The sequence below is a fragment of the Aspergillus costaricaensis genome, assembly GCF_003184835.1.
Source record: "Aspergillus costaricaensis CBS 115574 unplaced genomic scaffold BO79scaffold_39, whole genome shotgun sequence".
Taxonomy (NCBI): domain Eukaryota; kingdom Fungi; phylum Ascomycota; class Eurotiomycetes; order Eurotiales; family Aspergillaceae; genus Aspergillus; species Aspergillus costaricensis.
The window spans coordinates 47111-74168 of record NW_020291839.1 but is presented as its reverse complement, the minus strand read 5'-3'; the positions used below and the strand labels follow the sequence as shown (position 1 = coordinate 74168).

Below are 27058 nucleotides of genomic sequence, written 5' to 3'. Positions count from 1 at the left end.
CAAAAAAATACAGAAACAATGCAAACTGTGCGCTCTTGTAGTGGAAGCTAACTTGAATATGTGCTTGGTAAATCACCTCAAACATTCCGGGACATAAGCAAAGAAAACGACACGCAAGCGAAAAAGCAGAAATTCGAGTTCGTTTAGACATCACATACTCATGTACATCTTACCAAATGTCGTCATAAAGGTCGTAACAAGGTCATTCCAGGTCCGGTATATGTCATAACCGACTACCAACCACCCTTTAAACTCCAGCAACCTCATCTGCTCAAAAATGAAACAAACACACAGATTAAATGCGCCCCCCCTATCCCTCAGAAAAACCCGCTGTCTACCAGCTGGATCGGACAATTTGCCAATTTAGTACGCCATCAAAGAAAATGCAAATCTCCCGAGGCGCTCGCTGCGCATTATTGTCTTGTGGCTTCAATTTTACCTTCATCGTCCAAGCCCCCAACCTCCTGGCTTTAGAACAGAGGTGTGTTGCCCCGATGACTGCACGAAGGCCTCGGTGGGTATGACTTCGATCTTGACGATTCTTCCTTGCTCATACCCCCGATCTTCTGAAATCCCTGCAGGATATCCACGCCATCGATTTCTGTCGGGCTTTCATCAAAAAGATGGAACGAGAAGAAATCCTCATGTGAAGAGTCCAGATAACGTGCTGAGTCAGTCACTTTGGAAGGCGACTCGGGGAAAAGAAGGCCTTTAGCTTTGGTCGATGATTGCAACGGCTGCACCCCTAGCCTGTTGTTGGCATTCAATGATGTGATATCTGCCAGTATATTGCCATTTGATCCGCCAGCGTCTGTTCGAGTACGCTTAATAGACCGCTTCTCTGGCGAGCCGTATGCTGGGGTTGATATATTATCCGAAACAGGATCCGCAAAGACGTCGAAGCCAGTATGAAGATTCTCGCTCGGCGTGAATGTTTCGTCTTGGATATTAAAAGCGGGACTCCACGGAAGATCCTCATCGTTGAGTCCCAAATGTTTTATCGGGGAATTGACCATGTGTTGAATCTTTTTACGGTGGTTCCGTAGATTCGTGTTTGGTGATACTGAAGGTGGTGGCTTAGCGGGTTTCTTGAATTTGATGACCGGCGTGATAGGAGGCGGTAGCATGCTGATATATTCCCCACGGAGGGGCGATGAACCAACAACTAATCCTGAATCCTTCAAGATGCCACAATGACTTGGACTAATGTCGTGTGAGGAACTTCGAATTCGAGCTATCTCTTCCTCTGCCCGACCACGCTTGATTCGTGGAGGGTCTATGTCTAGATCCGAAGTCAAAATGTGCCCAGCTTTGTTTGGTCGCAAAGCTGAGGACTCTAGCGATGAGAAGTATCCGCTGTCATTCACTGCAGTTTGCTTTCTCTTATTGGTGATGGATACTAATCCCGAAGTGATGGTTTGAGAAGGGGTTGGAGGGGTTCCTTGTCGAGTGTAACGAGGAGGTACAACAGGTGGTGACGAATGTATGGGTTGCAGTGGTGACGATCGATGTCCAAGAGTCTGTTGCACAGTACGGTTGGTATGTTCGTCACTCGTGTCTTCTTGAAGAGCAGGGTCAGAAGCAGGGAGGGTGGCATCAGAAGATAGATCCACAGGCTTCGAATGTCTTCCTGTCGCTTGATATGGGGGCGGCGGGACTGCCCAAGTAGTAGTACTTGAGTTGTGCGGACGAGCTGTGTCCTTCTGCGGCGCGGCCGGAAGAGGCAGGCTGGACATGGTTGCGCGGCGCAGTGGCTTGTCTTTGAGAAATTGAGCTTCCATTCCAGGTTCAATTGCCCAGTAGTTGCCTTTCCCTGGATCATCCTTAGGTCTTTCTTGCTTGATAAATGCTTTATTCAGGCTAAGATTGTGCCGAATGCTGTTCTGCCAACCTGGGTCACTATTTTTGTAATAAGAAAACGTATCCGAGATCCACTTGTATATTTGCGCTAAGGTCAATCGCCTGTTTGGCGCACGAAGTATAGACATGCCAATTAGCGTCGCATAGCTATAAGGCGGCTTCGTGCCATCGTCTTCTATCGGGGGCATTTCATGAGGCTCTGGCAAGCGCATAGAACTAGGTTCCTCCCGCTTCTGCTTCTTTGTTTGTCGTTCCTTTAGTGGCGCCGCGTCCATAAGTGTCCTCTTCACAGGTTTCGGTATGAATGAGGGTTCAGGGAAGTCTGCAAAATTATCGCTGTTGGGCTCATCTGATGACTGCGCATCCTTAGGTGAGTGTTTCCCTGAACTGGAAGTGGAGAATGTCGTGAATAACGCGGATTGGGGCATGGAAGAAGCAGCGCTGTGGCGATATCCGAAAGAGGGGTGTTTGGAAGGAGAATCTGTGGTGAATTCTGGAGCCGGGGGAGCCGTGATGGGAACGAATCCTAGACTTCCGTGTCCAGAAAATAGGCTACTTGAGCTGCGAGCAACTTTTGCTGGCGAAGCGTTGTGTGTCGTAGAAGTGGTCGCATTTAGAAATTGATCTTTCGCCGACGACACATGCTCAACGGGCTGCAGAGGTAAAGGTGAGGGCTCTAAGCGGGGGCGTGGCTTGGAAATCGCTTTTCCACAAGAAGGCCGTGAGGTTACCGGCGCAGAACGTGTCGGGCTCATACTGCCACGATCTATGCCCTGTACCTTGGTGTCAAGGGACTTTCGACGCGGAGCAAACTTCCGCACACCGTGTATGGCAACAGGGCAAAGCTTCGGGTCACCTTGGGCTCTGGCAAGGTACCCGCAGAATGAACGAGGGAGCACGCCTTGCTGGGATAATTGGACAAAATCTGGGTGGCAGAGTTCCAAATCGCAGTGCGAGAAACTATGATGGTCAGAACATTAAGCGCGTAAGAGCGCGATGCAAAGGCAGTAATCTAGAGACAAGGACACAGACGGCCTAGGGGAAAAGTCTTTGTCATCCAAGGCGTGAAACTTGACGTGGTTATCTGGACAATGATGTAGCCAAAAGCAGACTACCTTTGGTAGGGTGTGGTACGTTGAGCAGGCGCGAAGTAGATGATGTATGTTGGATGATGAGTTCGAGAACAGAGCGATGGAGCAAGTGGGTTATCGAAGGAAAGAGTCCCAGAACATAGGCGGCAAGACGGCTCGACTAAGTTCAAATCCCTTTGTCCGGTAAGGTCCATCCAGGTAAGGTGGGGAGATATGCGCAAGATATTTTGTGAATAATTCCTTAGTTGAGTGAAGAATGAAAGAACGAAGAAAGACAGGCTGCACCTGTTGATTGCCCACGCGCCTCGTCGGGCCTGTATGGTATGGTTATGGCGCGTGCGCGTCACGCGTCGGGTAGCCTCCGGACTATCAAGCTACCTTCGGGTGGCCATCAGGCATGAAGGGAAGATATTACACGTATCGTCACAAGTAAATTACCATTTACTCCGTGTTTGCAATTTCGTCCTCTTGTGCTTCGTACCGCATACATAAATGTAGATGGTAATACCAATCAATCCCTGGCTCCCCCTCCTCCCTTACTAGCCTAGCACAGACTGAGTAGGCATGCGGGTCCCTTGATGCTGCCCAGTGAACAGTATCGACGCTACATCTGTTAGACCCATGGGGATTCATCCCTTGCTCAAACCCACCCAATCAGCCGGCGAATTTTGCAGATCATGGGTCCCTTGGTCAATTGATGAAAGCAGTTTGGAGTCTGGACTCTGGTGGCATGCACTTGATATATTATTATAAATTCCCAGCCTACCAAATACAGTCTAGGCTACCGAACACAGTTCTACTCATTCGTTATGAAAATTGTAACTGACGAGGATACCGTATCCACAACTCCCACCCTTCTGGAAGCACTTAGGCTACGTATTACTTCGCTACCACAAACATTCTCCGACTTCACGATGATACTAGTAGCCCACTACGGCCCTAGCTTCCTTGAAACCCTGTTCACAATCTAAGTAAAGCGCTACTGAACTCATTGAACAGCACACATAAGCCACATGAACAATTTATGCCATCCAGGGATGATTACCTCACCTCCCTCCCAGAAGAAGCAGCGAATACCGAGCTAGGGACTTGCAATAATGCGGCTTGTCTAAGACAATGCAGCGACCGAGGCGTAAGCAACCACTTACTGCTGTGAGCCATGCACTTAGGGGTTTTGAATTGCCGCCCCCACCCACTCGCCTTTCCTCATCCCTACATTGTCTTCTCAAAGCTCTTAGGTACTGTGAATCGATCTCGCTATATAATAACTACAACACCCGCGGAGCTAGAAGGAAGTCAAGCTAAGAGTGCCATTGTGGCGCTAGGATTGACCCTACTTATACGTAAGTTAGCACCTATCTAAGTTCTATAGATTATAGAACCGCCGTCTGAATATCTGAAATGTCTACATGTTACAATACCCTCGAAGGGGCCGTGAACTTATATACAGACAATTTGTAAACGTATGTTGTAACCGGCATGATTTGCTCCTGCTCTTATATCCAGGGATCTACCCCAAACTACTGTATCCACTACTATATCATCGTATATTCTTTTCCTCGTGCAAGGTTGTTGTTGAGCAATGTGAGAAATAAACCTCGCATGCACCGTTGTGAACATGACTTTTGTTGGACCTGCAGGAACTATGCATATACTGATCATTACTGTAAGCAGAATTAAGTCCGGAACTCGCTATATAAGCCTTTCTGACAGATAACTATTCAGCAATGTGATAAATATGCCGAAAGAAGCTTGGGAAGCATTCCTTTAGAATAGTGGGAAAGGTCTTGCAAGAAGATGAAGCTCTATATAATAGACAATAAGGACAGATAAACCAAAAAAAAGTATAATGGTAAGCCAACCCCAGTAGACCAAAGAAAATAAACTTGACGCCGATGCATGAACAACCTGAAGCATACAAGAAAAGTCATAAATCTATCTGCGATAGACAAACCTGCAACCGAAGAAGGAAAGAAAAGAATATAGAAAGGAAGAAAAGAAGCATGAATCAACTACACAGCTGTTTATATGCACGTGACTCTTGTAGTTTGGGGAGACATAAGGGTGATAATGGACATCATAGCGTTAGGGGCGGACACAATATCTGGAAGGTAGCGCGACGCAAATGTATAAGGGAACAAAAAGAGCACTTTTAGTCCAAGAATGTGAACATGCTGGTGTGGATGATATTTAGGGCACGATCAGCGTCTCTTTCTTCTATGACACACGAGATGTTGATCTCACTTGCACCTTCAGGGCGGTATATCGTCAGTCGGTGTTCAAGACGCACAGGTGAAAGCGAGACTTACCCTGGGAAATCATCTCTATATTGACATTGTTCTCACCTAGGGTAGAAAACATGCGGCCAGCTACTCCGATCATATTTTTCATCTGTTTTCCGACAAGACTAAGAATTGCCATCTCGGGGATGATATCAACTGTACCATATCTCTGCAGGTCGCGCAAAGCACCTTTGAGATCTTCATCAATTACCTGGTATTCATCCCTCCCAACTCCGTTTAGGAGAGGCATTTCCGAATGAAGAGCCATCGAGACATGAACCTCACTTGTAGATATCAAATCGATAGAAAGTCTCCACCTGTCGAGGACGGAGAATATCCCAGCGAAGAATCCATGTGAGAGCGAACGTTTGTTGGAATGTACATTAATCACCAATATCTTGTGCTTGATCGTCACCGCCGTTGGGCGTTTAGGCCGCTGCACAAGACTAGGGCTGCGGGTACGGAATAGTCTCGGATCATGACCTGGGGTTGTCTTCTCCAGTTCAAAAGTGGAGTCTGGAAAGATCACGGTGCCATCACCTCTTGGGTTCATAACATTCTTTATGCGAATTGGAATCTTGGCACGGATGACTTGCTCCATAGTGAAGGGATGGATCACCTCCGAACCATAGAATGTAAGTTCAGCTGCCTCGGCTGGTGTGATTGCAGGTAAAAGGCGTGCAGTAGGCACTTTCCGGGGATCTGCGGTGAATATTCCATCAACCTCTTTCCAGACTTGGAGTTCCTTGGCATCTATTCCAACAGCAACGAGGGCGGCGCAAAGATCAGTATAACCGCGGCCAATTTGATCGAGGAGGCCACCAGGTACGGTTCCGAAAAAACCAGTAACAACTGGCACTTTATTCTCACAGGCCCGAATCTTTCGGCCAAGAGCTGCAGCGAGATTATTGTAGAAGTCCTGGTCGAGACCCTGATTCGAGATAGGAAAATCGATGACCTCAGCTAGATCCACGTACTGCGAATCCACCCCGCGATCCTGAATATAAGCGGCCATGAGGCGACAACTGAGTTTTTCTCCTGTACTAATCACTTTATCCACGCATCGTGCGCTTATCTCTCCTAAAGTTTGTGCAGCCTCCAGGACTCGAAGTACTTTGTCGCATTCGTTGTTTATCTCTGAAATGAGCCGGGACTTAAGTACCTTGGACTGGATTTGTTCGTCAACAACCTGGATATGTTCGAGCCGGACTGCCTCAACAAGGGAAGCATATTCTTGTGATAGAGCGTCTTCCGCATCCCGAGCTGCTCGCAAAAGGCTGCGTTATATAATAGGTTAGTCCGAATGGTAACTCTATTCTAACAGGATCTGGAAGTCGTAGAGACATTGCGGGCAGGAGCTGGACAGGCTATGTAAAGATCTCTTGGGATTTGGAACACAGGGGTTATGACTCACCGGTTTGTGGTTCCTGCAGCCTTCGTTGAACTACTCCTTGCCGAACAAACTATAGCCACGCGGTGTTCGAGTAGACTTGGTCTGATTCAGAGCCGTTGTTAGCAAATCCGGCGAAATTTAGAAGGATGTTCAGAGGGCGATTATACTGACAATACCACTTGGTCAATGATGTTCAATGCGAATTTCCCAACACTGGTACCTCCAAACTTCTGCACAACCCAATTGCTATCCGGTGAGTCTTTTGACTCATACCTGGCAACTTCCAAAGGATCGTTCTGGTTTTGCTGATGATCATCCATCTTTGGGTCTCCCGAACAGCACGTTGAAGCCTTGCAATTGAGAGATGACACACCCACGCAATTGGCTCCGGTAGCGGGACAGCCTTTTTTATGTGCACTGGCGGGGTTGCGAAAGCGGAGCTCATGCCGATAAAATGTAGAACGAATGGTCGTTCGCCATTTTGTTTCTCCGCCTTCCTTTTGCGGGTACACATTATCAGAACTCAATTATTACTAATCGAAGATAAATGTTGAGTCAGAGAACAAAAGTACTAACTAACTAATGTACCAAAGCAGTCCAGTTCTTTCCGAGTTTGCATACGCCCCGTTTCATAAAGTAATCTACCCTCTAACCATGTGTTCTCATATCACAGAGATGGGAGAATGGCATCAATCAAAAAAAAGTTTGAATTCTCAGTTGGACCACTTGGTGCTATGTTAAACTATCATGTTCTTCTATAACAAATTGTATTAGACATTCTATCTGGCTGATCATTTTTGGCCATCAATACAAAAGCTTTATAGGCATCAAAATTCTTTTCAAGAACGAATCTATGATACCTGTAATCATGCTTGCGCTCAGATATAATGACTCTCTCATACGGAGATGGCTCAACAGCAGAGTACAGATGGTTGATTTGGCTGTTTGGTCGCGGATTATGGTATCGCCCATTTAGGGACCCACGTTTCTAAATTTCCTTGGTATTGCTATGTGCAGCAGTTTGTATTATAGAACTAGCGAGGTGTGACTTCTCAATGAGATCCGTTCAGTATGCTACCTGTTATCGATATTATGATACTCTGTACTGTTTTACCATCAGAAAGACAGATTCGTCTCTACTGATATGTGCAAGAAGGGGTACATCAAATCTACTTTGTGATAGTAATATTTCATCGGCGGAAATATTAATATACTCCGTATTTCCTGCCTACTTACAGTAGCAAACGAACTACTTGATTTGCTGGTAGCAAGTCGGGAAGAATAACCGATATGGATATGAAGCTAATGTTACCCGTAATGGTATTGTTTTATAATACCAGAGAGTCCGCAAGGCCAAACTTTCATTCATTCTCATTGTTGGGCTCTTGGCCACTCCCCAGTACACCGTCGGAGTAAGTAATGGTTATAAGGAAAGATAGATTGTATATCATTTTAACATAAGTTGTCTCAGTTGGGCCTCGATCTTCGCATCTAACCTACTTGGCACATGATTTTGTGGTTGAGTTAGGTGGGCCTACGATGGTTGCCTATTTAGCCAACTGTCAATTTTGTCTACTTTCTGGCCCTAGTCGGCTCCTAATCACCTCTTCTTAGTTGCTGAAACACATATACTAACCATAACTTACAAGAACGCGGAGCTGTTTTCATTTCATCTTGAGGTAATCCTTGGAGCGGTTACAATAAAAAACTGGCTGCCATGGACCAGATGAATCATAGTGATCCAGCGTGTCCCTTTTGTCCATTTTCTGATCCGGACATTAGCCGTGTTGTAGAGCATGTGGATGTTTATCACCCTGAAGTGGATACTCAGGCTGGACATAGCAGACGGCCGGCAAATGCACCTTCAACTGGAACAGGAGAATGTCCAGGGGATTATGCCGAGTGTCCGCACGGCTGTGGGGAAATAGTACTCAATACTGAACTCGCCGCCCACCTCGACTTGCATTTTGCGGAAACAGTTGCCTTTGAAGACATATCTTCACACCAGCCAGAGTTGCCTGTTGACGTGGAGAGTCCAGTGTCAAGCCACGATGCAGAGAGACGGGAACGGTTGAAAGAGCGCACTCCCGGGCTGCTACCCAATGAAGATAGAACGCCCTCGCCGTGGTCATTGGTCGGCGGCACAAATACACCGCACAGAGAGACAGCTAAGCGGCTTGGAGTACGAAATCCTCACTTATCCTTTATACATCATAGAGCGCGTTGTGCTGACACTCAACCTAGCGTACGGAGTTAGGGCCTCATGCTCACGAAAAGCAGATGCCATCATGGCTGCGAAGAATGTTAGAGAGGGGTTCTATGTCAATCTTCACAAACACAATTGCCTCAGACGGCACGCTTCGGAGGCGCGAAGCTGTCGAAAACGAGACGCGCGATGTCATCCCGGTGCTCGCTCGGTTGTGTGAGCAGGACAAATCCGTCCAACGTGCTTTTTTCTGCAGCCCAAAGGTCCATCAGATCTCCAAGATCCCCAAAGAAGGAGGATTTTGCGGCTATAGGAACATCCAAATGCTAATCACCTTTTTGAAAGAAACCCAACTTCCGGGGCATGAGCGCTTCCCAACGGAACTACCCACGATCTTCCAACTACAAGATATGATCGAAGATGCGTGGGACAAGGGTTTCAATAGTGTAGGGAGGGTCGAAACAGGAGGTATCCGAGGAACTAGGAAGTACATTGGCACGCCAGAGGTATGATGACCATGAACGTAATCTTATGGTTGCAATTGATTCATTACTCTATAGGCACAAGCCCTGTTCTCGAGTCTCGGCATACAGTAAGACTCCTTCTCCGAATTGCGAAGCGCTGCTTTAACAACCCACAGGTGCGAAGCAAACAGCATTGGTGCCTCGAAGGAAGTGCGTGCACATGACGCATTATATATGAATGTTGCGGCTTATTTTCGAGAATCATGTGCTTTGGAGGAAGGGAAAAAAGTCATGCAGACGAACTTGCCCCCCATTTACTTCCAGCACCAGGGTTTGAAGACCTCTTTCTTCGTGATATGTGACCTGTCTAATTGGTGGACGGACATAAACAGGACATTCCATGACCATTATCGGCTTCGAAATACGTGACGGTGGTAGCGCAGACATACTAGTTTTCGATCCTATGTTCCGAACACCCCCAGCAGTGAAGCGCCTTAGGGGGGCACAAGCACTGACGTCGGACCCTGCACGCGTATTGAAGGCATACAGACGAGGCACAGCATATTTGCAGAAGTACAAGGCATTTGAGCTTCTAAAGTAAGTATGATAGAAGAGGCGACCAATATGGTGACGATGCAGTAATAGCTTACCAGATTGCTTCCAGACTAAAATATTCCGCCAATTCGTCTAGCAAATAGCACTGCAAACTAGCGCGGCATGGCATCAAGCCGCAAAACAGCAACAGTTCTTTGGCCTTCCAGTGTGAAGCGCACATCACAACATGCCTAGTTTGCCATTTCCCACTATCATGAGCATGGGCATGACTCGTCAGGTAGCCGCTATACGTCAGCTCAACAAGTAGCATCAGGCTCAAGAGGGAAGTTACCAGGTTTGAGTTTTCACGTGCATTGTACCACATTGTAAGAACTCAAGCCACCCGGCGAGCTCTACATATCACTATCCTTATCAGGGTTACATATGAGCTAGCATTTTCTGAGTACTATAGTGCCTATTCGTGCATATATAATTATGAGCACGGCAGCTTCGACCAACTAGATAACGATAACGAATCATGTAGCACCGGGTAACTGATGGAGATATCGGGAAGTTTGATAATCCGAAGCTGTACTGATTACTTACCCCACGGAAATTTTCCCCTCACTGTTGAAACTTTATCGGGCTTTATCGGGCAAATTGAAAGAAATACTCATTCACGTCGCACATTTTTATGAGGCATAATGCGGACATCTCCAAATGTGATAATAACAGGCACGCCCGGCGTAGGAAAAACCGTCCATTGCGAACAATTGGCCGAGGAGACAGGTCTGCGGCATCTTTCAATCAACCATGTCGCAAAAGAGCGAGACTGCTACGAGACATATGACCACGAATTACAAACCTGGGTTGTGGACGAGGACAAAGTACGTTCATGTAACGCTTATATAGTCTGGTTTCCAGTCTCCTCACGTTTACCTAACATACATCTTGCAGCTCCTGGACGCTATCGAGGATCAAGTACTCCAAGGTGGCTATCTAATTGACTGGCATGCATGCGATCTATTCCCCAAGTCATGGATTGATTTGGTCGTTGTATTACGCTGCCCATCTACTGCTGTTCATTATGATCGTCTCGCATCAAGGTACACCACGAGGACTATAAGCCATCCGCTCCCACCCCCGCCCTCCCCCTTTTATTATTAGCTGAAAAATCTAATTGAAGCTTATCGGTTTACAGGGGATACAATGAGACGAAGCTGCAGGAAAATTTAGATGCCGAAATATTTGGTGTTTTGCTTGACGAAGCTCGAGAAGCCTTCGACGAGGAATTAGTGGTTGAATTGAATAGTGAGAGGGATGATGATGTAGAGTCCAATTGCGCAAGGATTTCTAGCTGGGTACAATCTTGGAAAAATGACCGAGCCTGAGATCTCGATTTACCTACGGCAATCCGGGGGAGGGGGCGGCCGAAACCGACACCAATTCGCACCGTGAAATTTGCAGTTTATATCAATCACGTCTGTCGGCCAGCCAATCTTGCAACTTGACCAGGGCTTTATATCTGTGTGAGATGAGGTTCTGCTCCAGTATTAGTGGCTGATTGAAGAAATTGATGGGACAATTCCATTACCTTCTCCTCTTTCTCCATTTCAGCGTAAGTCTTGCCGCGATACTCGAAAATCGGATCCCAGCCTGGGAGGAGCTAGTGAGCATTGATGTTTGTAACTAATAGTCGCCTGTACATACCAAAATTCGCAGGACCTCTTGGTCTCACGATAGCTCCCTTGCGATGCGTCAGCTTCTGACAGGGTAGGTGGAGTTGGCACTCAATCCTACCTCAGTTCTACCCTGGAATAAGATTGGATCCGAACCGGGTCCGCTGGAAAAGGCAAAGGTGCAGACAGCCTCTGCGGCTCTGGTCTCAAATGAGTCAAGCAATTTATTCAGGCCTTCATGGCCTAGGGCATCGAGAAATGATTTGCTAGGTAGAATTATTAGGAGAGTTAGTATGCTTAGGTGAGGGAAGACATACATGTACGGGCCAGGCAGTCCTTTAAGAGCGTGAAACTCAAGTGCAGTATCTTCCGTCAACACCGGGCCTCCGACCTGACCGAAGTGAGTCAGTGTCTTTGAGCTGTGCGGATTCTGCCTTCTGCGATGTCACTCACCACTTCTGCTGCACGTCGACATTTCTCCCGGGCAATCTCTTCTATCGTGCCCTGTATCTCAGGAAGGTCAACTGCTTGATTTTCAACGTCGATCACAGTCCCTAATATCGCTTTCACTTCTGCTAGCTTGTTTTTGTTGCCGGTGATGAAGTTTATTTTTTTCATTGAGGCCATCTTTGCGTAGGCCGAACGGATTCTTACTAGGGGCAACAAGGAAAAAAAAAAACCAGATAGTAGGTTGTTCGTTGACAGACTGCAGACGAAGAGGAACGGATAGACGGGGGTGCGCTAGATATATATATACCTGTTCCGCCGAGGGTTCGTTCAATCCTCCAACGCTTAAGATTCTTGTTTCCCCGCAGCCCCACCAGGCGGTAGTGTGGTTCAATTGTAATGGAGCAACAACTTAAGAGGGGCCTTCATTCGGCTGCCTACAGAGATGTACTATAATATAAACTGGCTAGCACAATACAAACGCTCATCATCATGGTTTCTATGAAATTGCTAGTACTCCGTTGTTCATATACAAGGTCTATTCCATCGTCGCCGCGCCGCTTTCCGTCATCTCCAGCCTCTCTTGCTGAGCCATTGCTTGGGCAGATACGATTTCAGCCAGCCGCTTTAGTCGCGGCGTTTGAAGCCCTTCAGAGACCGTTAGCATCACTCGGTGCATTTTCCGCTGAAGCTCACTTACATGACGGGGTGTATGTCTCCAAGGCTGTTATAACACGTGGCTCCGCAATCTCATACGGCCCACTATCTTCCATGTCAACTGGTGTCAGGAGGAGAACATCACTCTTCTCGGTGACACGGGAGGCCACGGCTTTCATGATTTCACCATTGATAGGTTGCTCATAGTCAGCCACGAGATACTGATTCAGGAGTTTCTGGATTTGGTTTGGCGAGAGCCTAAACCTGTCAGTACTGCATGGAATTTCAGCAGGACAAAGTTGACCGGAACTCACATCCAACAAATATCTTGAATAATCTCGATGTCATTCAAGGTGGCCTTCTTCAGCTGAAGAAGCTTGGTCGCTTGCTAGAAAGAGATGAATTTAGCGGATAGAACAATTCCATCGTCTCGATAGGTATCTTACCATTAGATGCTCCAGCTGAAGTGTACCCTCGGGCATATCATGGCTCTTGCACCACTCCTCGATGCGGGTAATGTTGTAATTGATCTGCAGGCCACGTTTCCAGGAGAGAAAGTTTCTCCGCATGAGAAGGTCATTGAATGCAGTGACACCGACAAGTCGGAGAAGCTCAGTGACCGTCTGTGTGATAATAGTCTCTTCCAAATAGAAAGCCTTCATTGCTTTGTAGACATTGTTCAAGAGACTGAGAAGGTTATCCATACTGTAGGCTGGGTTGTTGTTGGAGGGTAAGAGCTTCCCAAGAAACCTGTTTGTTTCGCTTGTAACGAACCCAGGGAGGGACTGGGATTCTATGATCGCCGGTACAATCATCTTGTAAAGCTTCTTCTTCAATACCTTCATCCACGTATGATAAATGTTGAACTCCAGGCTTTCGAGATCATGCTTCACAATCTCTAAAAGACGATCATACTCGAAATTATCCGTCTTTTGTGCCTCATACCAATCTTCGGCCAAGAAAACGAAAGACAACATTTCGTGGACATTCGAAAGCCAGAAGGCTCCAGGATTAATGGCATCCTCTCCATCATGCTGCATAACCTCTTGCTGGATTGACTGCATGACGTTGGCTAAGAAACGCTCGGACTCTTTCACAAAGCCATTGTTCCACATTTCGGAAGTCACTAAATTGATCAAATAAGCTGGGAACAAGACCTCCTTCTCCGTTGGTGGAGGCGTAGAGCTAGGTAGTGGGATTTTCAAATTGCGTATCAAGCCCATAGTCACCTCTTCATTGAGCTCATCTTCTTCAGACAACAAATTCTCTAGCTCTACCTCAACGGAGTCCAGGCCTGGAGAGAAAGCATTTCCCGAGAAATGCTGGCGGCCCATAGCCGAGCTAGGAATGGCCATCGACACTGGCCTCGGGTTATAAGCACCACTGAAACGATCAATATCGATCCGCTCAGCACCGGCACTTCGTCTTTTAGGCTTGGGCTTCTTGGAAGAAACGAGGTTTATCAAGCCGCTCGCAGGCGGCTGGATGGGCCCACCGTTCGGCTGGTCTCCATTTACGCCGTTGGCAGGCACAACCCTCTTTGCAAGTTCAAGCTGTTCTTCGAGATCGACTATCTGCTGACGAAGAGATGCCTTTTCGTTTTCAGCATCAGAATTCAGCTGCTGAAGTTTCTCCAACTCTTGGTTTGCGGTACGAATCGATTCCCGTGAGACCTTCTCTTCTTCCTGTAGACGCTTGATGGTTGCCTGCGCATCATTATGGTGCTGTTGTAACTTGTTCATTTCCTCCTCCATGGCAGTTAAGCGAGCAGCAGTAATACCTGCCTGGTTTGCTTCGGCCTGTAGTTCTTTCGAACGGTTCTCGAGCACATTGTGTCGGCTTCTCCAAGACTTCACTTGTGTCTCATAGTTCTCCAGTTGCGAGTTGAGTGACTTATTTTCTCGCTTCAAGGATTCGAGGTACTGAGTCAACTCTACCACCTTATTTTCCAGCTTATAAGAGATCTGTTTGAGGTCCCGAGCATCCTCGCGGAGCTTTTTGTACTCTTTCCTGGCCTGCTTTCCTCTCCAGAGATTCTGGACAATGATCACTTTTCTGCGGTATTGTCTCCAGGCGCGTAGCTGTCGCCAGGAACGGAACGATCGCTGTATTACTTTGGCTGCATTGCCATGAATCGTGTCGAGGATATTCTGACGGCAAAGGAATCCCTTCGCAACTGACTGGAAAAGAATGAAATTGGCACGAATGCGGCTGTAATTCCGCCGCTCCTTCTGTCCTCGCCATACCCTCTGAATAGTCGTAGCTGCCTTGACCTGACGTATCTCAGCTGCACGTTGCCTTGCCAAGAAACCTCTAATAAGAGCCTGTGTTGTGAGGATAGAGGCACGAGCCTCGAGATATCTGCGGCGGTAGTACTTGCATCGAAGGTTCTTCTGTATCATAACAGCACACCCATTCAATCTTGATGTGCGAAGATTCTCGAGAAAAGCAAGCATGCCTGCTCGAAAGAATATCTTCGTTAAACCCAGTTGGTATTTATCTTGCTTTTGCTGGGTGCCATCCCCAAGAGCTTTTTGTAGAATGGCATGGCACATGTCCCTAATTTCTGACGTCCATTGCGATGAGTGACAAAGCATGTAGTACCGGATTGCAAATTCCTCGTATGTCCAGCGTGTAGGATATCCAGCAGTACTGATCCGTACAGTCTCAAGGACACCACAGGCTCTCAGCTGACTGAGTACCATCGGCCCTTCGAATTTCCACGACTCCTTAGCCTCATTAGGTTTGATGCAGCGTATGTAGTGCACGTCGGTAGAGTTGATTGTGTTCATGAGCTCAATCAATGATGATTTGAAAATTCCTCCCAGAGTTGGCTTGCGATTGACAGCAACGCCAATTTTTCGACCTGGGGCAGCCACGGGCTTGGATGAGATAGATGCCGAATCTTTCTCGCGAACGGCTGCTGCCGTGTCTAAGATTTCTTTCACGAACTCATTGGACGAGCCTCGCAGAATCTCCAAATGCTCGTCTGGAACAGTGTCCCGGTTCTTTTCTATGAAGCCGTCGGACTCGTAGGTCACATCGACCGCATAGTGACATATCGTAAACGCGGACTTGCCGAACCGGGGCTTCTTGTAGAATTTCTGCTTGTCTGCGGCGAAATTGTGGTGCAGTTTGGTCACGAATTGCTCATCTGAGCCCATAGGCAACCGAGATTCTTCATCCAAAAGGGATAAGATACCCAATTTTGCTTCAATTAGGTCAATACAAGGTTGGTTGTCCGAAAAGTCAATGAACGTCCAGTCTATCTGCTCGCGCACATATTCTTCCTGTTCCAGTTTGAACACGTGCTGGTTAAACTCTTGCTGCAACTTCTCATTGGCGTAGTTGATGCAAAACTGCTCGAAAGAGTTTTTCGCAAAATGTTCGAACCCGTAAATATCCAAAACGCCAATGAAAGACTTGAACTTGTTCAGGATACTATCGGTAGCCAGACCTTGGTTGATCCTATCAACAAGCCAATCGAATAGGCTAGAATAAATGAATTTAGCAACCGAGTCCCTGACCACCGTGGCCTGTTGTTGAGTTAGGTTGGACGTTATCTTTTCCCCTCGCGTAATCAGTTGTTTCTTGACTATCCATTTCGCAAACTCGTTGGCGTCAATCCCAAGCAATTGGCAAGCTCGAACAAGTGAAGGTTCCGAGGAAGACAAACTCGAATCTGTCCTGGTGGCGGTAATTCTGACATTCCCAAGGTGCAACAAAGCAGCGAGCACACGGAATATTTCCGCCTGCGTTTTTTCCGGGACCCCTATAGTACTCAAGGACTTCTTTGTCGCATTGAATTCGGCTCTGTCGTCAACACCGTCAATCGTCGGTGTACCACCTTGGTTAAGATAATCGAAATCCTCGACGGACGTGAGGCCAAGCTCCTGTTTTTCGGGGTCAGTGGCACCGGCAACCAGTTGGTAGAATATATGATAATTGCGCTCTTTCAGTGGCTGGAAGACAAGTCGAGATCGTTCAAGAAGATAGGTTCGTATCTTTGCGCCAATTATATTGGTCCTGTCATCGAACATTATCTCAATGTACTTTCCGAAGCGCGAAGAATTATCGTTGCGGGTGGTTTTGGCATTTCCGAAAGCTTCCATGACAGGATTTGTGGCCAAGATTTGCTCTTCGGTTTCACTGATGGCATCTGCTCGACTGGTAGTATACTTTCCAGGCTGATCTGAAGACTCGCGGGTTGCAAAATAACGCATTATGTACTTTGCGCTGACCGTTTTCCCGGCACCTGATTCACCAGAGACTACAATCGTTTGATTTTTTCCATCGCGTAGCATGTCACTATACAAATCTCGTAAGCAAACATATAGGTTTTTTTAGGAAAGGAGTCGCTCTTACGCGAACGCTTCCTCGGCGATAGCAAAGAGGTGTGGCGCCTGAGATGCCCTATGCTTTCCAGCATATACTTGCACCATTTGTGGAACGTAAAGTGAATCGACCCGGGCAAAGGGATTGGTAGCAATAAGAACGATGCCGCTATATGTGTATATTTCCTTCTGGGCATAACGCAGCTTGATGGCCTGCAAAACTGGAAGGGACTCAGTAACCACCGTAATCTCGATTCGGAGACACACCCACCGGCTGGCTCATTCAGATGAGACAGGTTCGTAAGGTCTTCGCTGGCTTCGAGCATGGCAGGATTCATCAAGGGCGGCAGTTTTGGATTGTTGTCTACCTGCAACTCGGCCTGGGTAGTTTCCAGAGTTTTTGTCTTTGCACATAAACTTGTCAGTTGATATCATGTCTTCTATGTGAGATAGCCGGACAGATAATATAGTACGAACCTCTCCATTTTCTATCAAGAAGACAAGCTGCACTTTGTCCCCATCAACTAACTTCTCTTTGACTTCAGATGCGACCCATCCCTCGGTCGGATCAGGTTGCCAAGCCCTTGTTCCGACCTCGTAATTGTGAGCCATTGCGTTCAGGTCTGCAGATATGTTGTCTCTCTATATCTTGACGTGACCGGAGAAAGCAACCTATGCGGGACGTTCGGAGGATCTGTTCGAATAATCGATGTTAAAAGGCATCTAGTGAGGAGGTGAGGGAAAAGCACAACTGATTAAAGTAGTTCGAGAAATGATTTCCCGTCTGGTAGTGGTAGCGACGGGCTCTATCCTTGATTATAAGTCAGAAGAAGGCATCATGCTTCGCTTCAGGGAGAAATTACTGAACTGGCTAACAGCTGGCGTTACCGAGCCGCAACCCCTGAGGCGGCGCCTGGAGAGCGGCGCCACTTGTCGACGCGATCCCCACAGTTGTCAGCACCAGCGCCAAGAGCCAGAAAGCATGAACATCATGTATTACTGCTATCTAGGTATTGATGATAATCAGAGGCCATCAAGGGGTTGTCTACTCTTCCCCAGAGAATACATTTATACAAGAATGACTAGAACGGACAATTTTCTAGCTCATATGCAGCTGCGAGTCCGAATTGTGGCAGATGCTCTGCAGAGCATAGACAGTCTTACATCAACATAAGATGGTGACAGAACAGGCGGTGAAGAAACACTACTAAAAATTAGCTAAGACGGACCACTCATCGATAACTATCTACTGTGTGCACCATACTACCCATTATGGGGGTAAAAGCAGCTTTTTCGTTCGTTTTGTATGAAGTCGCCGGTTTGAAAGAGCAAACATTAGCGCTTTTGTTAATAGAAACAGTAGAAATTATGTTCCTCTGGCCACGAAGAGCTGTTTTCTAATTCTTCCCCCCCCAGCACAGGGCCATCGCGAGAGCAAGCGGACATACGACCTCCGTGTACTGCCCAAGTCTGGAGTAAGCTCATGCTTCATATCGTTGCTTGGACACAATATTTGGATAGAATGTGATTAGAGATGTGTCACGCAACAAGACTAGCGATGCGCACCATGCCTTAAACAAGGAAACGCCAATGGATTGTTTGCACTACAAAAGCGCACCCCAAGACACTGGGACAACATTCTGAGGCAAGATTACTAGGCGGAAACGACAAGTCAAGAGGACCGGGGGTGGGAACAGTGACAAATAAATAATAAAATATGATAAAGTAGAGGCGAAAACAATGAAATGACAAAAGGAAAGAAAAAGGAAAACACCACTTGAGGGCTAGGCGTGATGAACTGATTCATGCATGCTCCGAGCTTGGTTTATTGAGCCATGCTGAACATTCTCAGCTTTGTTTACATTCTGCAGCCTCCTTCTTCGGCTTCGAGGTGCCATCCTGTTCTGGTGTTAGCATGGACAGACGGTATAAGCAAGCGATGATCATTGAATGCGCACCTCTTCATCGGAGTCATCGTCAACGTCCCGGTCGGATCTCCTCTCATCATCATCATCTTCATCATCTTCATCCTCATCTTCATCATCCTCGTCGTCGTAGTCATCGGCATCCATGTCGTCACCCAGCTCTTCGAACTGAAGGGCCTCTCCCGTGAACCAGTCAATGGCTCTGGGGATGAGCTTCTCCTTGATGTCTTCACCGAGCTGATAATCAAGCTCGAGTCGCTCCTCGATATCAGTAGCAACGGTATCATCATCGTCAGTCGGGGGCTGAGGGGGGGAGAAGAAGTTGAAAAATGACTCCGTGGGGACGGTGATTTTGACAATCCGGGTCTGTTTTGTATCTGAGGAACGTCAGCTACAGTGCACATTTGATAAATGCTATTTCGATACTCACTCTTGTTTCTCTGTTTCTTGCTCTCAATGCGGACAGTAAGATCTTTCTCAGCCTTCCAATCGATCTTAGTGCCTTCGGCGTGATCGTAGATAAAATCACCACCGTAGCCGTTTTCTTCCTTGTAGTAGTAGGTCTTCGAAATAGTCTTGTTTGTGAAATAGGCATTCTCTGAAAATTCGAAGATGAGACGGAAGCCTGGGCGGTCGAGGTATTCCATACGGATATCGACGAGATGTTTCAAAGCCTCCTCATCTCGCTCGGTGATCATTTCTGCGAGAGAAATCTGGTTCTTCATAGCTGAGAGCCAGAATTCAGGTATGCCGGCGATTTGGGACTCCTGATCCTCTTCTTTGGTGGCCTCAGCATCATCTTTAGAGTCAACATCCTCTTCATCACCCTGTCCCGCTTCAACTTCACCATCCGTAGGCTCCGCGGCTCCGTTGACTATCGTGGAACGCCTCTGATACAAGGGAGTAAACTTCGCGAAGTATTTCTTCTCGAGTTCCAGTACTTCTTCCTGGAACTGAGCTTCCAATTTAGCGTGCTCCTTCTGGATACCCTTCAGGCCAGCAACGCGCCGGCGGACTGACACGGGTAAAGATTCAATGTAGCCCGAAGAGCGGCCAACAAGAGATCCGAGTTTTCCCTGAATCATCGAAACGAGCCCGGGGTTGCGTGCAAATAGGGAAGCCGCCGTAGCATGGTCAAGAGACTCTATAATTGGTTTGTATGAGAAACGATCTCGAAGGTGGTAAGGGATTTTACCTTCTTTGATACTAGCAATTCCAGGTTGCTGGGCATGAGAAGAAATAGGAGCATTGTTGGCCGGGGTATTCTGTGGTGTCCTGCAACCGTCGTATCTTGTCAGAGATCAAAGAGCATAGCATACAACAAGATGTTTGAGAAGTTGGTAGTTCAGCGAAGGGATACTTACGGAGCCACTGGAAAGTCCGCTTTCTTATTCCTGATGGGCTCAGACATCTTGACGGTGCTGTTTAGGGGGGAGGGGGTAACGAGGAGATGGTTTGGTAGAGGGGTCTGGCGAAGAGAGTTAAGGAAGAATTTGATACGTTTTGCGAGGTCTGGAATAATACTGGCTTGGTGGGATCCCTTAGCGCCCTTGGGCCGAGGGGCTTGGCGGGACGGGGGGCGCTGGCTGTTGAGAACTTTTCAAAAGCTCCCAACAATACAGTGACAATTACTGGTGTCGGCAGGCTATGTGCTTTGTCATTCCAAGGCTTTTAACCAACTACCTACTCAATTACCATTATCCATCTCTTTAGTCAATAGTACAATATAGGTATAGCCTTCTATACTTCATAGTCAATGGCCTCGAAACTATGGCCTTTTAGTTCCAGAATACCGTACTATGCAGCGGAACTTACCATTTCCCTTAACTTTCCAACATTCACCACGGAGTAGTCTATACTACCTTGTCAAAATACAGATACACGCCGCAACTCTCTTTGGGGCTGTCCCTGCTGTATACGATGGTGTTATCCAAGCGCCCCAGAAACAGCTAGCGGAGGGAGGTTTGGGCGATGAGCGATTGAGAAGACATGATATCATTTCACCAGTCATACGCGGCCAGGGTCCCGCGGGTCATAGGCAAGTTAAGACTCCTTACCTCTGCTCCGACACTCTAAGAGCAGGACATATAGTAGAAAGGTTACATAAGTAGATGGCAAGTTTTCTATATACTCGATACCAGCCAGTATGAGCTATGCTATTCGCTATTTTCTAGGTAATTTTGATATAACAGAAGTCTTGGCAGACAAGAATCTTTATCAACAGACAACAAAACTCTGTATGCGGATTGAGGAAGGATTCATAACTCGATGCGTACCGTGACAACATCCCGCCATCTAGATAGTCACGTGGAGATAAGACGTCAAGCCGGTCATAAAGAGCATCTTCGGACCATCACGTTAGTCCACGCACAAACGCAGATCGATAATTACACATCTTACACAGTGTTGAATTTGGTTGTTCAGCGTGACGAGATTGGCGGTTTTCGGCATGCGAAGAGTCAAATAAATCACTCTAATCTCCGTCCATTGCCTGTCGGTGTCAACCCAAAAATCGACCTCTACACGAAGTCGAAGCGGACCTTCAAAAGCGCATAGGAAGTATCATTCTCAAGATGGAGCCTGATATACAACCACCACTAGAGGCTCAGTCACCCATGTTTTCAACTGGGGCTGATCGTCGCCGCAATTCAATAAGAAGCAGGTTCTTCACACTAGACAATACCCTCCTGGTGGGCCTTGCTGATGGTTTTCCAGCTATAGCGTTGTCTCAGACGTTGAAATGGCCCGCAACGAGGTGCGTCCAGATGCCGGCGAAGCTTATGGAACAATGAACATAACTATCTATACTAGATATATGATGGACCGATATCAGAGAGTATCCCTTCCAGTGTTGTTTCTTTTTCCCACCGTCGGAATCGCAAGGATTCCACCACAAGCTTCACCTATTTCCAGGAAGATCAGGAACACCTGGACTGGCCAAACGAAGATACCATAGATGCTGAAAGTGACATTGACAACTTATCTGATATTGAGACGAACGAGTCAATTAGATCCTCTAAACGTCCGTCCTTTTCTAGAGACTCTGTTCAAGACCCCCTTCTACGAAGGTCTCTATCAGCTTCGTCGCGTGATTATTGCCATAGGGGCGATCAAAGGGTAAGCCAAAAGGTTCACATCGTTTCGGAAGACTTGACTATCGTGATTGCGGGCTTTTCGACGAGTCCTACCGGTCTGCTATTGTATTATCTATCTTGCCTGTTGTCGCTCGGGGTTTTCTATCTCCTATTTCGTTGGTTTCCAAAGTACCGAATCCGTTTGATGGGAATGCCAACACCTCTTCAAACCTGTCAATGGGTTGTGATTGAGGTAAGCAATGTTACATATGGAACTATAAAAACTTATCGCTGAACTGGGCCCAGGATCAATGGAATCAACTTGACATTCATACGGTCCATACTGAAGTATACGGTCGTCCTCTCTCCACACTCTTCAGTCCTGACTACCAGTCGTATGATGAGGACAATGACCCAACAATCTATCAATTACGGTACATTGATTACAGATATCATCGGCTTATTTACCACCCAGGCGATGACCAATTTTGCCTAATCGGTGGCTGGAAAGACCCTTCCTGGATGAACGCGAAAGGGATGAGAGCTGGACTGGATGCCGATGACCGTGATAGCCGTGAACAGGTGTTTGGCAAGAATCTCATTGATATTCAGCAGAAATCTGCTTTCCAACTTCTTATGGATGAGGTACCTGTTCACCGACGTTCAATGTTGGATTGGCATGCTCACTGTTCCAGGCTTTCCACCCATTCTATATCTTCCAACTTGCTAGCCTTGTCCTCTGGTCGCTTGACCAGTATTACTATTATGCTGTCTGCATCTTTTCCATCTCTGTGATAAGTATAAGTGCTACTATAATTGAAACCAAAGCAGTATGCTGTTCTTGCCAAACCAATGTGCTGGTGTGCTAACTCTATCTAGACAATGAACCGCTTAAGACATATTTCACTGTTTGAGTGCGATATCCGTGTGCTTAGGAATGGGTTCTGTAAGCCAAACTTCTAAGATCTAACCATCCTGATGCAGCATTAACGTTCCTTTCTCCAAACAGGGAGATCTGTCCCCTCTCGGGAGCTTGTTCCGGGTGATGTTTACGAATTCTCTGACCCCTCCCTGAACTATGTCCCTTGTGATTGTATACTGTTATCCGGTGATTGTATTGTGAATGAAAGCATGCTTACAGGTTCGAGTATCGTCTCCCAAGGTCTTGATGAGAATCTAATGGAGGTACAGGTGAATCTGTCCCTATTTCTAAAGTCCCACTGACAGACGATGCTCTGAAATACCTGAATTTGAGCGCACCCTCAATCCACCCCGCTCTTGCAAGACATTTCTTGTTCAGCGGTACGAAAGTAATTCGAGCACGTCGTCCCCAAGGCGTTGATGATGACGAAGCTATTGCTTTGGCAGTCGTTGTGCGAACCGGTTTCCTGACCACGAAAGGGGCCCTTGTTCGATCGATGCTCTTCCCAAAGCCTTCCGGCTTTAGCTTTTACCGGGACTCATTCCGATATATATCTGTTATGGCCATCATAGCGATTTTAGGTTTCGTGGCCTCGTTTGTCAATTTCATCCGCCTCGGTGTAAGCATAGCTTGGATGCCAAGAAATAATTCCTGTAACTGACTAGATACAGCTTTCATGGCATCTGATCATCGTTAGGGCCCTCGACCTGATTACAATCGTTGTGCCTCCGGCTTTGCCGGCCACGCTGAGCATTGGAACCAACTTCGCCCTCTCGCGACTCAAGGCACATAAAATATATTGCATCAGTCCACAAAGGTTTGAAAACACACCAAGTCCTAAAGGAGACTATGTTAAGCTTTTCAACAGGGTCAATGTAGGGGGCAAGTTAGATGTGATCTGTTTCGATAAGACAGGTACTCTCACGGAAGATGGACTGGATGTACTGGGAGTGCGGATCGTGGACCACAATAGAAGGTTTATATGCGTGCACACTACACTTATACAATTGCTTATCAGTTCGCAGGTTCTCCGACCTGCTCCCTAAGCTGTGTCTCGCGTCTCCGACATCATCATATACAAATAGCATTCAAGATATGAGCAGGTACAACAACACCCTTTACACCATGGCAACATGCCACTCTCTGAGAGTTGTGGACGGCGAACTTCTTGGGGACCCCCTAGATGTCAAAATGTTTCAGTTCACCGGTTGGTCCTTCGAAGAAGGTGGGAGCCATGCTGAAGAAGCGGATTCCGAGGCGATATTACCGTCGATTGCGAGACCACCTGTCACTGAAAACCCTACCAGTGCTTGTCAGCGAAATAAAATAGAGGTCTGTACGCCACTTTGATGCTTTTAAATGACAAATAGTTCGAATCTGACTATGCAAACCTAGGCACCCCTAGAACTCGGCATTTTGCGTGCCTTTGAATTCGTGTCACATCTCCGTCGAGCAAGTGTTATTGTACGCCAGTATGGTGACACTGGTGCCAGCACTTTCGTGAAAGGTGCACCAGAAAGTGTGAAGGCCATATGTCTTCCAAGCAGCTGTAAGGTTGCACCTACTTAGGTTCCAGTTGGAAGCTGATGCATGACTATGTAGTGCCTCACGATTTTGATGAGCTCCTGAGTAACTATACCCACAAGGGATATCGTGTCATCGCCTGTGCGGCGAAATATGAACCAAAATTAAGCTGGATGAGAGTCCAGAAAATGTCCCGTGCTGATGCTGAATGTGATCTGGAGTTTCTTGGCTTTATCATTTTCGAAAACAAACTGAAGCCAAACACGGCTGAAACTATTGCTGAGCTGAATAAAGCAGGGATACGCAACATAATGTGTACAGGTGATAACATACTGACTGCAGTAAGTGTTGCTCGCGAATGTGGACTAATTAGTGGAGATGAACAATGCTTTGTTCCTCGCTTCGTACAAGGTAAGCTGTCCTCGCAAGGCGTCATGGCTATTGTTGATCTTGCACCAGGTCATTCTCCTCAACATGCGTCCGATGACTGTCTTTGCTGGGAAAGTGTAGACAATCCCGCACTGAAGCTCAACCCGAGTACTCTTATGGTATGAAGTTTCATTCACAAGAAAGAGTGGGCATGGCTAACGGCGTGAAGCGTTCCGTGGATTCGACGGCTGTAGACTTATCTATACCAGGCAATGCCTGTAGCCTCAGCCATTACACTCTTGCCATCAGTGGCGAGATGTTTAGGTGGATCGTGGACTTTGGGAGCGAGTTGCTTATCAAAAGGGTGTGTATACCGGCATGGGTCTACGAGTAGAGTTGGCTTTTTATTGCGACATTGTTTTTGCTTTCATATTAACACTGCCTGCAGGTACTTGTGCGTGGAAATGTGTTCGCGAGAATGTCACCTGATGAGAAACATGAACTAGTGGAGAAGCTTCAATCCCTAGACTATTGCTGTGGCTTTTGCGGCGACGGTGCCAATGACTGTGGTGCATTAAAAGCCGCTGATGTCGGTGTTTCCCTATCAGACGCCGAAGCTTCAGTTGCTGCTCCATTCACCAGCCGCCGCTTTGACATATCGTGTGTTCCGACGCTGATCAGGTACCAAACATTCGAATTGAAATATCATACGTTGCATTGGATGTCTAACAAGGAAATAGGGAAGGCCGAGGTGCCTTGGTCACAAGCTTTTGCTGCTTCAAGTACATGAGCCTATATTCAGCAATTCAGTTTTCAACTGTCAGTTTCTTATACGCATCAGCGTCAAATCTTGGTGACTTCCAGGTGAATCTCAAGGCTCCTGAGAGACAATATATAACCTGCTAACATAGCATGAAGTTTCTTTATATCGACTTATGCCTCATATTACCGATAGCAATTTTTAGTAAGTGTCTTAGCTGGATTGAGGATGTCAACTACCTTGTGAGTTTTAGACTGACTCTGCTCACCAGTGGGATGGACCAAGCCAAACCCTGTATTATCGCGGAAACGACCCACTGCTGATCTTGTATCACGCAAAGTCTTAATCCCGCTGCTAGGCCAAATAACGATATGCATTTTGACTCAATTAATTGCATTCGAGACTGTGAAGTCGCAACCATGGTGGGTAACTTGGCTTTTCCTTAGCTCAAGCTTGCTTTCATGACAACCACTGACCTTCTTAGGTTTCAACCCCCTCAGCTAGATCTAGAGGAAAGCAACATTGAGAACTCCGAGAACACCGTTCTGTTTCTGCTTTCCTGCTTTCAGTACATCCTGTCAAGTGCTGTCCTTAGCGTCGGACCCCCATTCAGAAAACCGATGAGCTCTAACAGTCAGTCCCCCCAAGCATGTGTGGTCGGCCATGTCACTAACACAGTCTAGAACCATTCCTCTCTATGATAATTGTGGATTTGATGATCTCCTGCTACATGCTGTTTACACCCTCACAATGGCTGAAGCGGGTCATCCAATTGACGTACCTGCCGGAAAGTTTCGCGTGGTGGTTGCTGACACTTGCTGCCTTGAGCTTTTTGTTCTCTTGGTTGGCAGAAAGGAATCTCTTTCCTAGATTGGCTCATTTGCTAGGGCGCATGTACACAGCCTTGCGACCAGGTCACCCCAAAAAGCGTCGCCAGTACAAGGTACTACTCGAGGAAATGCAAGGGTAGATGGAATTCCACGTTTGCACATATCCTATTCTTCAGATATGATCGTCGTCATTCTGACTTGAAAGTTTGAGTGGATGGTTCCTTTAATGACGATAGAAAGCGAGAACCTTTGTGTTACAACTCGATTGAGATATCTGATGTAGTCCTCAAAAAAATCAATTGTCTTCCAATCTCAACAAGCGAGACCGTACTCAGGTCTGAGAATATTCGGCAATCAATGGTCCCAAGGATGCTTCCAACCCAACAAAGCAGGACCGTCTTTCTTCGCCCTGTACATCAGCTATAGATCCGCAAAAAGGGAATGGTTAGCACTATTCGCCATATAATCGCGTGAGATTCGTACAAAGAACCACATGCTAGCTCCCAATGCAGTCGCGGTGAAACGATAGAGAGGTCGAGCAGGATGAATATGAATTGGGTGGTTTGCAGCCATATCTGTACATGACAAGTCAGTCCCAGACGATAAAAGGATTAGAGAATAGGTGATAGAAAATTCGAGGTGCATACTTTTCTGCCGCTTAAGGACTTATGTATCAGGACTGATGGTTTGAAGAAAGGTAAATCAAT

General features: G+C 46.9%; 9 protein-coding genes across 9 annotated transcripts; 3 read left to right on the top strand and 6 right to left on the bottom strand.

Annotated features, from left to right (window-relative positions):
* Nucleotides 1-29: 29 nt before the first annotated feature.
* Nucleotides 30-3574, bottom strand: BO79DRAFT_248066 (forkhead box transcription factor; the record flags this gene model as incomplete). The annotated part of the gene is made up of 2 exons (XM_025685687.1): nucleotides 30-2820; nucleotides 3492-3574. The coding sequence occupies 2 exons, from the start codon at nucleotides 3572-3574 to the stop codon at nucleotides 471-473; spliced, it is 2433 nt and encodes an 810-aa protein (XP_025535362.1). The 3' UTR covers nucleotides 30-470.
* A 1176-nt stretch (nucleotides 3575-4750) lies between these two features.
* On the bottom strand, nucleotides 4751-6988 carry BO79DRAFT_180783 (aspartate kinase). The gene is made up of 4 exons (XM_025680106.1): nucleotides 6798-6988; nucleotides 6648-6728; nucleotides 5261-6510; nucleotides 4751-5201 (listed from the first exon to the last, which is right to left on the bottom strand). The coding sequence occupies exons 1-4, from the start codon at nucleotides 6944-6946 to the stop codon at nucleotides 5104-5106; spliced, it is 1578 nt and encodes a 525-aa protein (XP_025535361.1). The 5' UTR covers nucleotides 6947-6988; the 3' UTR covers nucleotides 4751-5103.
* A 1355-nt stretch (nucleotides 6989-8343) lies between these two features.
* Nucleotides 8344-9897, top strand: BO79DRAFT_157920 (C78 family peptidase; the record flags this gene model as incomplete). Its single annotated transcript, XM_025678884.1, has 5 exons — nucleotides 8344-8808; nucleotides 8871-9338; nucleotides 9393-9424; nucleotides 9473-9627; nucleotides 9689-9897. The coding sequence occupies 5 exons, from the start codon at nucleotides 8344-8346 to the stop codon at nucleotides 9895-9897; spliced, it is 1329 nt and encodes a 442-aa protein (XP_025535360.1).
* Nucleotides 9898-10463: 566 nt separating this feature from the next.
* Nucleotides 10464-11405, top strand: BO79DRAFT_52705 (nucleoside triphosphates FAP7). Its single transcript, XM_025689376.1, has 3 exons — nucleotides 10464-10717; nucleotides 10788-10936; nucleotides 11032-11405. The coding sequence occupies exons 1-3, from the start codon at nucleotides 10535-10537 to the stop codon at nucleotides 11219-11221; spliced, it is 522 nt and encodes a 173-aa protein (XP_025535359.1). The 5' UTR covers nucleotides 10464-10534; the 3' UTR covers nucleotides 11222-11405.
* Nucleotides 11150-12261, bottom strand: BO79DRAFT_211277 (non-canonical purine NTP pyrophosphatase). The gene is made up of 6 exons (XM_025682994.1): nucleotides 11963-12261; nucleotides 11827-11900; nucleotides 11631-11775; nucleotides 11541-11577; nucleotides 11425-11486; nucleotides 11150-11372 (listed from the first exon to the last, which is right to left on the bottom strand). The coding sequence occupies exons 1-6, from the start codon at nucleotides 12134-12136 to the stop codon at nucleotides 11304-11306; spliced, it is 561 nt and encodes a 186-aa protein (XP_025535358.1). The 5' UTR covers nucleotides 12137-12261; the 3' UTR covers nucleotides 11150-11303.
* A 176-nt stretch (nucleotides 12262-12437) lies between these two features.
* BO79DRAFT_180770 (type V myosin) lies at nucleotides 12438-17807 on the bottom strand. Its single transcript, XM_025680105.1, has 7 exons — nucleotides 17425-17807; nucleotides 17219-17351; nucleotides 16979-17168; nucleotides 13060-16921; nucleotides 12928-13001; nucleotides 12657-12871; nucleotides 12438-12604 (listed from the first exon to the last, which is right to left on the bottom strand). Exons 1-7 carry the CDS (start codon nucleotides 17557-17559, stop codon nucleotides 12495-12497), a joined length of 4719 nt encoding a protein of 1572 aa, XP_025535357.1. The 5' UTR covers nucleotides 17560-17807; the 3' UTR covers nucleotides 12438-12494.
* A 988-nt stretch (nucleotides 17808-18795) lies between these two features.
* Nucleotides 18796-20283, bottom strand: nap1 (histone chaperone NAP1; the record flags this gene model as incomplete). Its single annotated transcript, XM_025678890.1, has 5 exons — nucleotides 18796-18846; nucleotides 18906-19249; nucleotides 19303-20016; nucleotides 20068-20147; nucleotides 20237-20283. The coding sequence occupies 5 exons, from the start codon at nucleotides 20281-20283 to the stop codon at nucleotides 18796-18798; spliced, it is 1236 nt and encodes a 411-aa protein (XP_025535356.1).
* Nucleotides 20284-21253: 970 nt separating this feature from the next.
* Nucleotides 21254-26629, top strand: BO79DRAFT_52642 (putative P-type ATPase). The gene is made up of 21 exons (XM_025689375.1): nucleotides 21254-21534; nucleotides 21588-21627; nucleotides 21684-22199; nucleotides 22253-22591; nucleotides 22642-22776; nucleotides 22826-22892; nucleotides 22956-23087; nucleotides 23138-23487; nucleotides 23540-23685; nucleotides 23737-23844; nucleotides 23894-24200; nucleotides 24264-24417; nucleotides 24471-24803; nucleotides 24852-24940; nucleotides 24991-25125; nucleotides 25210-25442; nucleotides 25502-25625; nucleotides 25680-25725; nucleotides 25793-25943; nucleotides 26006-26154; nucleotides 26205-26629. Exons 1-21 carry the CDS (start codon nucleotides 21446-21448, stop codon nucleotides 26489-26491), a joined length of 3930 nt encoding a protein of 1309 aa, XP_025535355.1. The 5' UTR covers nucleotides 21254-21445; the 3' UTR covers nucleotides 26492-26629.
* BO79DRAFT_202492 (uncharacterized protein) lies at nucleotides 26490-27036 on the bottom strand. Its single transcript, XM_025681653.1, has 3 exons — nucleotides 26999-27036; nucleotides 26835-26926; nucleotides 26490-26771 (listed from the first exon to the last, which is right to left on the bottom strand). Exons 2-3 carry the CDS (start codon nucleotides 26922-26924, stop codon nucleotides 26706-26708), a joined length of 156 nt encoding a protein of 51 aa, XP_025535354.1. The 5' UTR covers nucleotides 26925-26926; nucleotides 26999-27036; the 3' UTR covers nucleotides 26490-26705.
* Nucleotides 27037-27058: the final 22 nt, after the last annotated feature.

Excerpts from the sequence above, each read along its gene's own strand:
- BO79DRAFT_52705 (XM_025689376.1), top strand. The coding sequence starts at position 10,535 with ATGCGGACATCTCCAAATGTGATAATAACAGGCACGCCCGGCGTAGGA. Across the intron at positions 10,718-10,787 it reads GGGTTGTGGACGAGGACAAA|CTCCTGGACGCTATCGAGGA; the intron begins GTACGTTCATGT and ends TACATCTTGCAG. Across the intron at positions 10,937-11,031 it reads TATGATCGTCTCGCATCAAG|GGGATACAATGAGACGAAGC; the intron begins GTACACCACGAG and ends ATCGGTTTACAG.
- BO79DRAFT_211277 (XM_025682994.1), bottom strand. The coding sequence starts at position 12,136 with ATGGCCTCAATGAAAAAAATAAACTTCATCACCGGCAACAAAAACAAG. Across the intron at positions 11,776-11,826 it reads GGACTGCCTGGCCCGTACAT|CAAATCATTTCTCGATGCCC; the intron begins GTATGTCTTCCC and ends AATTCTACCTAG. Across the intron at positions 11,373-11,424 it reads AAATGGAGAAAGAGGAGAAG|AACCTCATCTCACACAGATA; the intron begins GTAATGGAATTG and ends ATACTGGAGCAG.
- BO79DRAFT_202492 (XM_025681653.1), bottom strand. The coding sequence starts at position 26,924 with ATGGCTGCAAACCACCCAATTCATATTCATCCTGCTCGACCTCTCTAT. Across the intron at positions 26,772-26,834 it reads GAGCTAGCATGTGGTTCTTT|CTGATGTACAGGGCGAAGAA; the intron begins GTACGAATCTCA and ends GCGGATCTATAG.
- BO79DRAFT_180783 (XM_025680106.1), bottom strand. The coding sequence starts at position 6,946 with ATGGATGATCATCAGCAAAACCAGAACGATCCTTTGGAAGTTGCCAGG. Across the intron at positions 6,511-6,647 it reads GCTGCAGGAACCACAAACCG|CCTTTTGCGAGCAGCTCGGG; the intron begins GTGAGTCATAAC and ends TATATAACGCAG. Across the intron at positions 5,202-5,260 it reads TATAGAGATGATTTCCCAGG|GTGCAAGTGAGATCAACATC; the intron begins GTAAGTCTCGCT and ends ACCGCCCTGAAG.
- BO79DRAFT_180770 (XM_025680105.1), bottom strand. The coding sequence starts at position 17,559 with ATGGCTCACAATTACGAGGTCGGAACAAGGGCTTGGCAACCTGATCCG. Across the intron at positions 17,352-17,424 it reads TCTTGATAGAAAATGGAGAG|ACAAAAACTCTGGAAACTAC; the intron begins GTTCGTACTATA and ends TTATGTGCAAAG. Across the intron at positions 16,922-16,978 it reads ATCGCCGAGGAAGCGTTCGC|TGACATGCTACGCGATGGAA; the intron begins GTAAGAGCGACT and ends AGATTTGTATAG.
- BO79DRAFT_52642 (XM_025689375.1), top strand. The coding sequence starts at position 21,446 with ATGGAGCCTGATATACAACCACCACTAGAGGCTCAGTCACCCATGTTT. Across the intron at positions 23,088-23,137 it reads GAATGAAAGCATGCTTACAG|GTGAATCTGTCCCTATTTCT; the intron begins GTTCGAGTATCG and ends ATGGAGGTACAG. Across the intron at positions 25,126-25,209 it reads GCGAGTTGCTTATCAAAAGG|GTACTTGTGCGTGGAAATGT; the intron begins GTGTGTATACCG and ends CACTGCCTGCAG.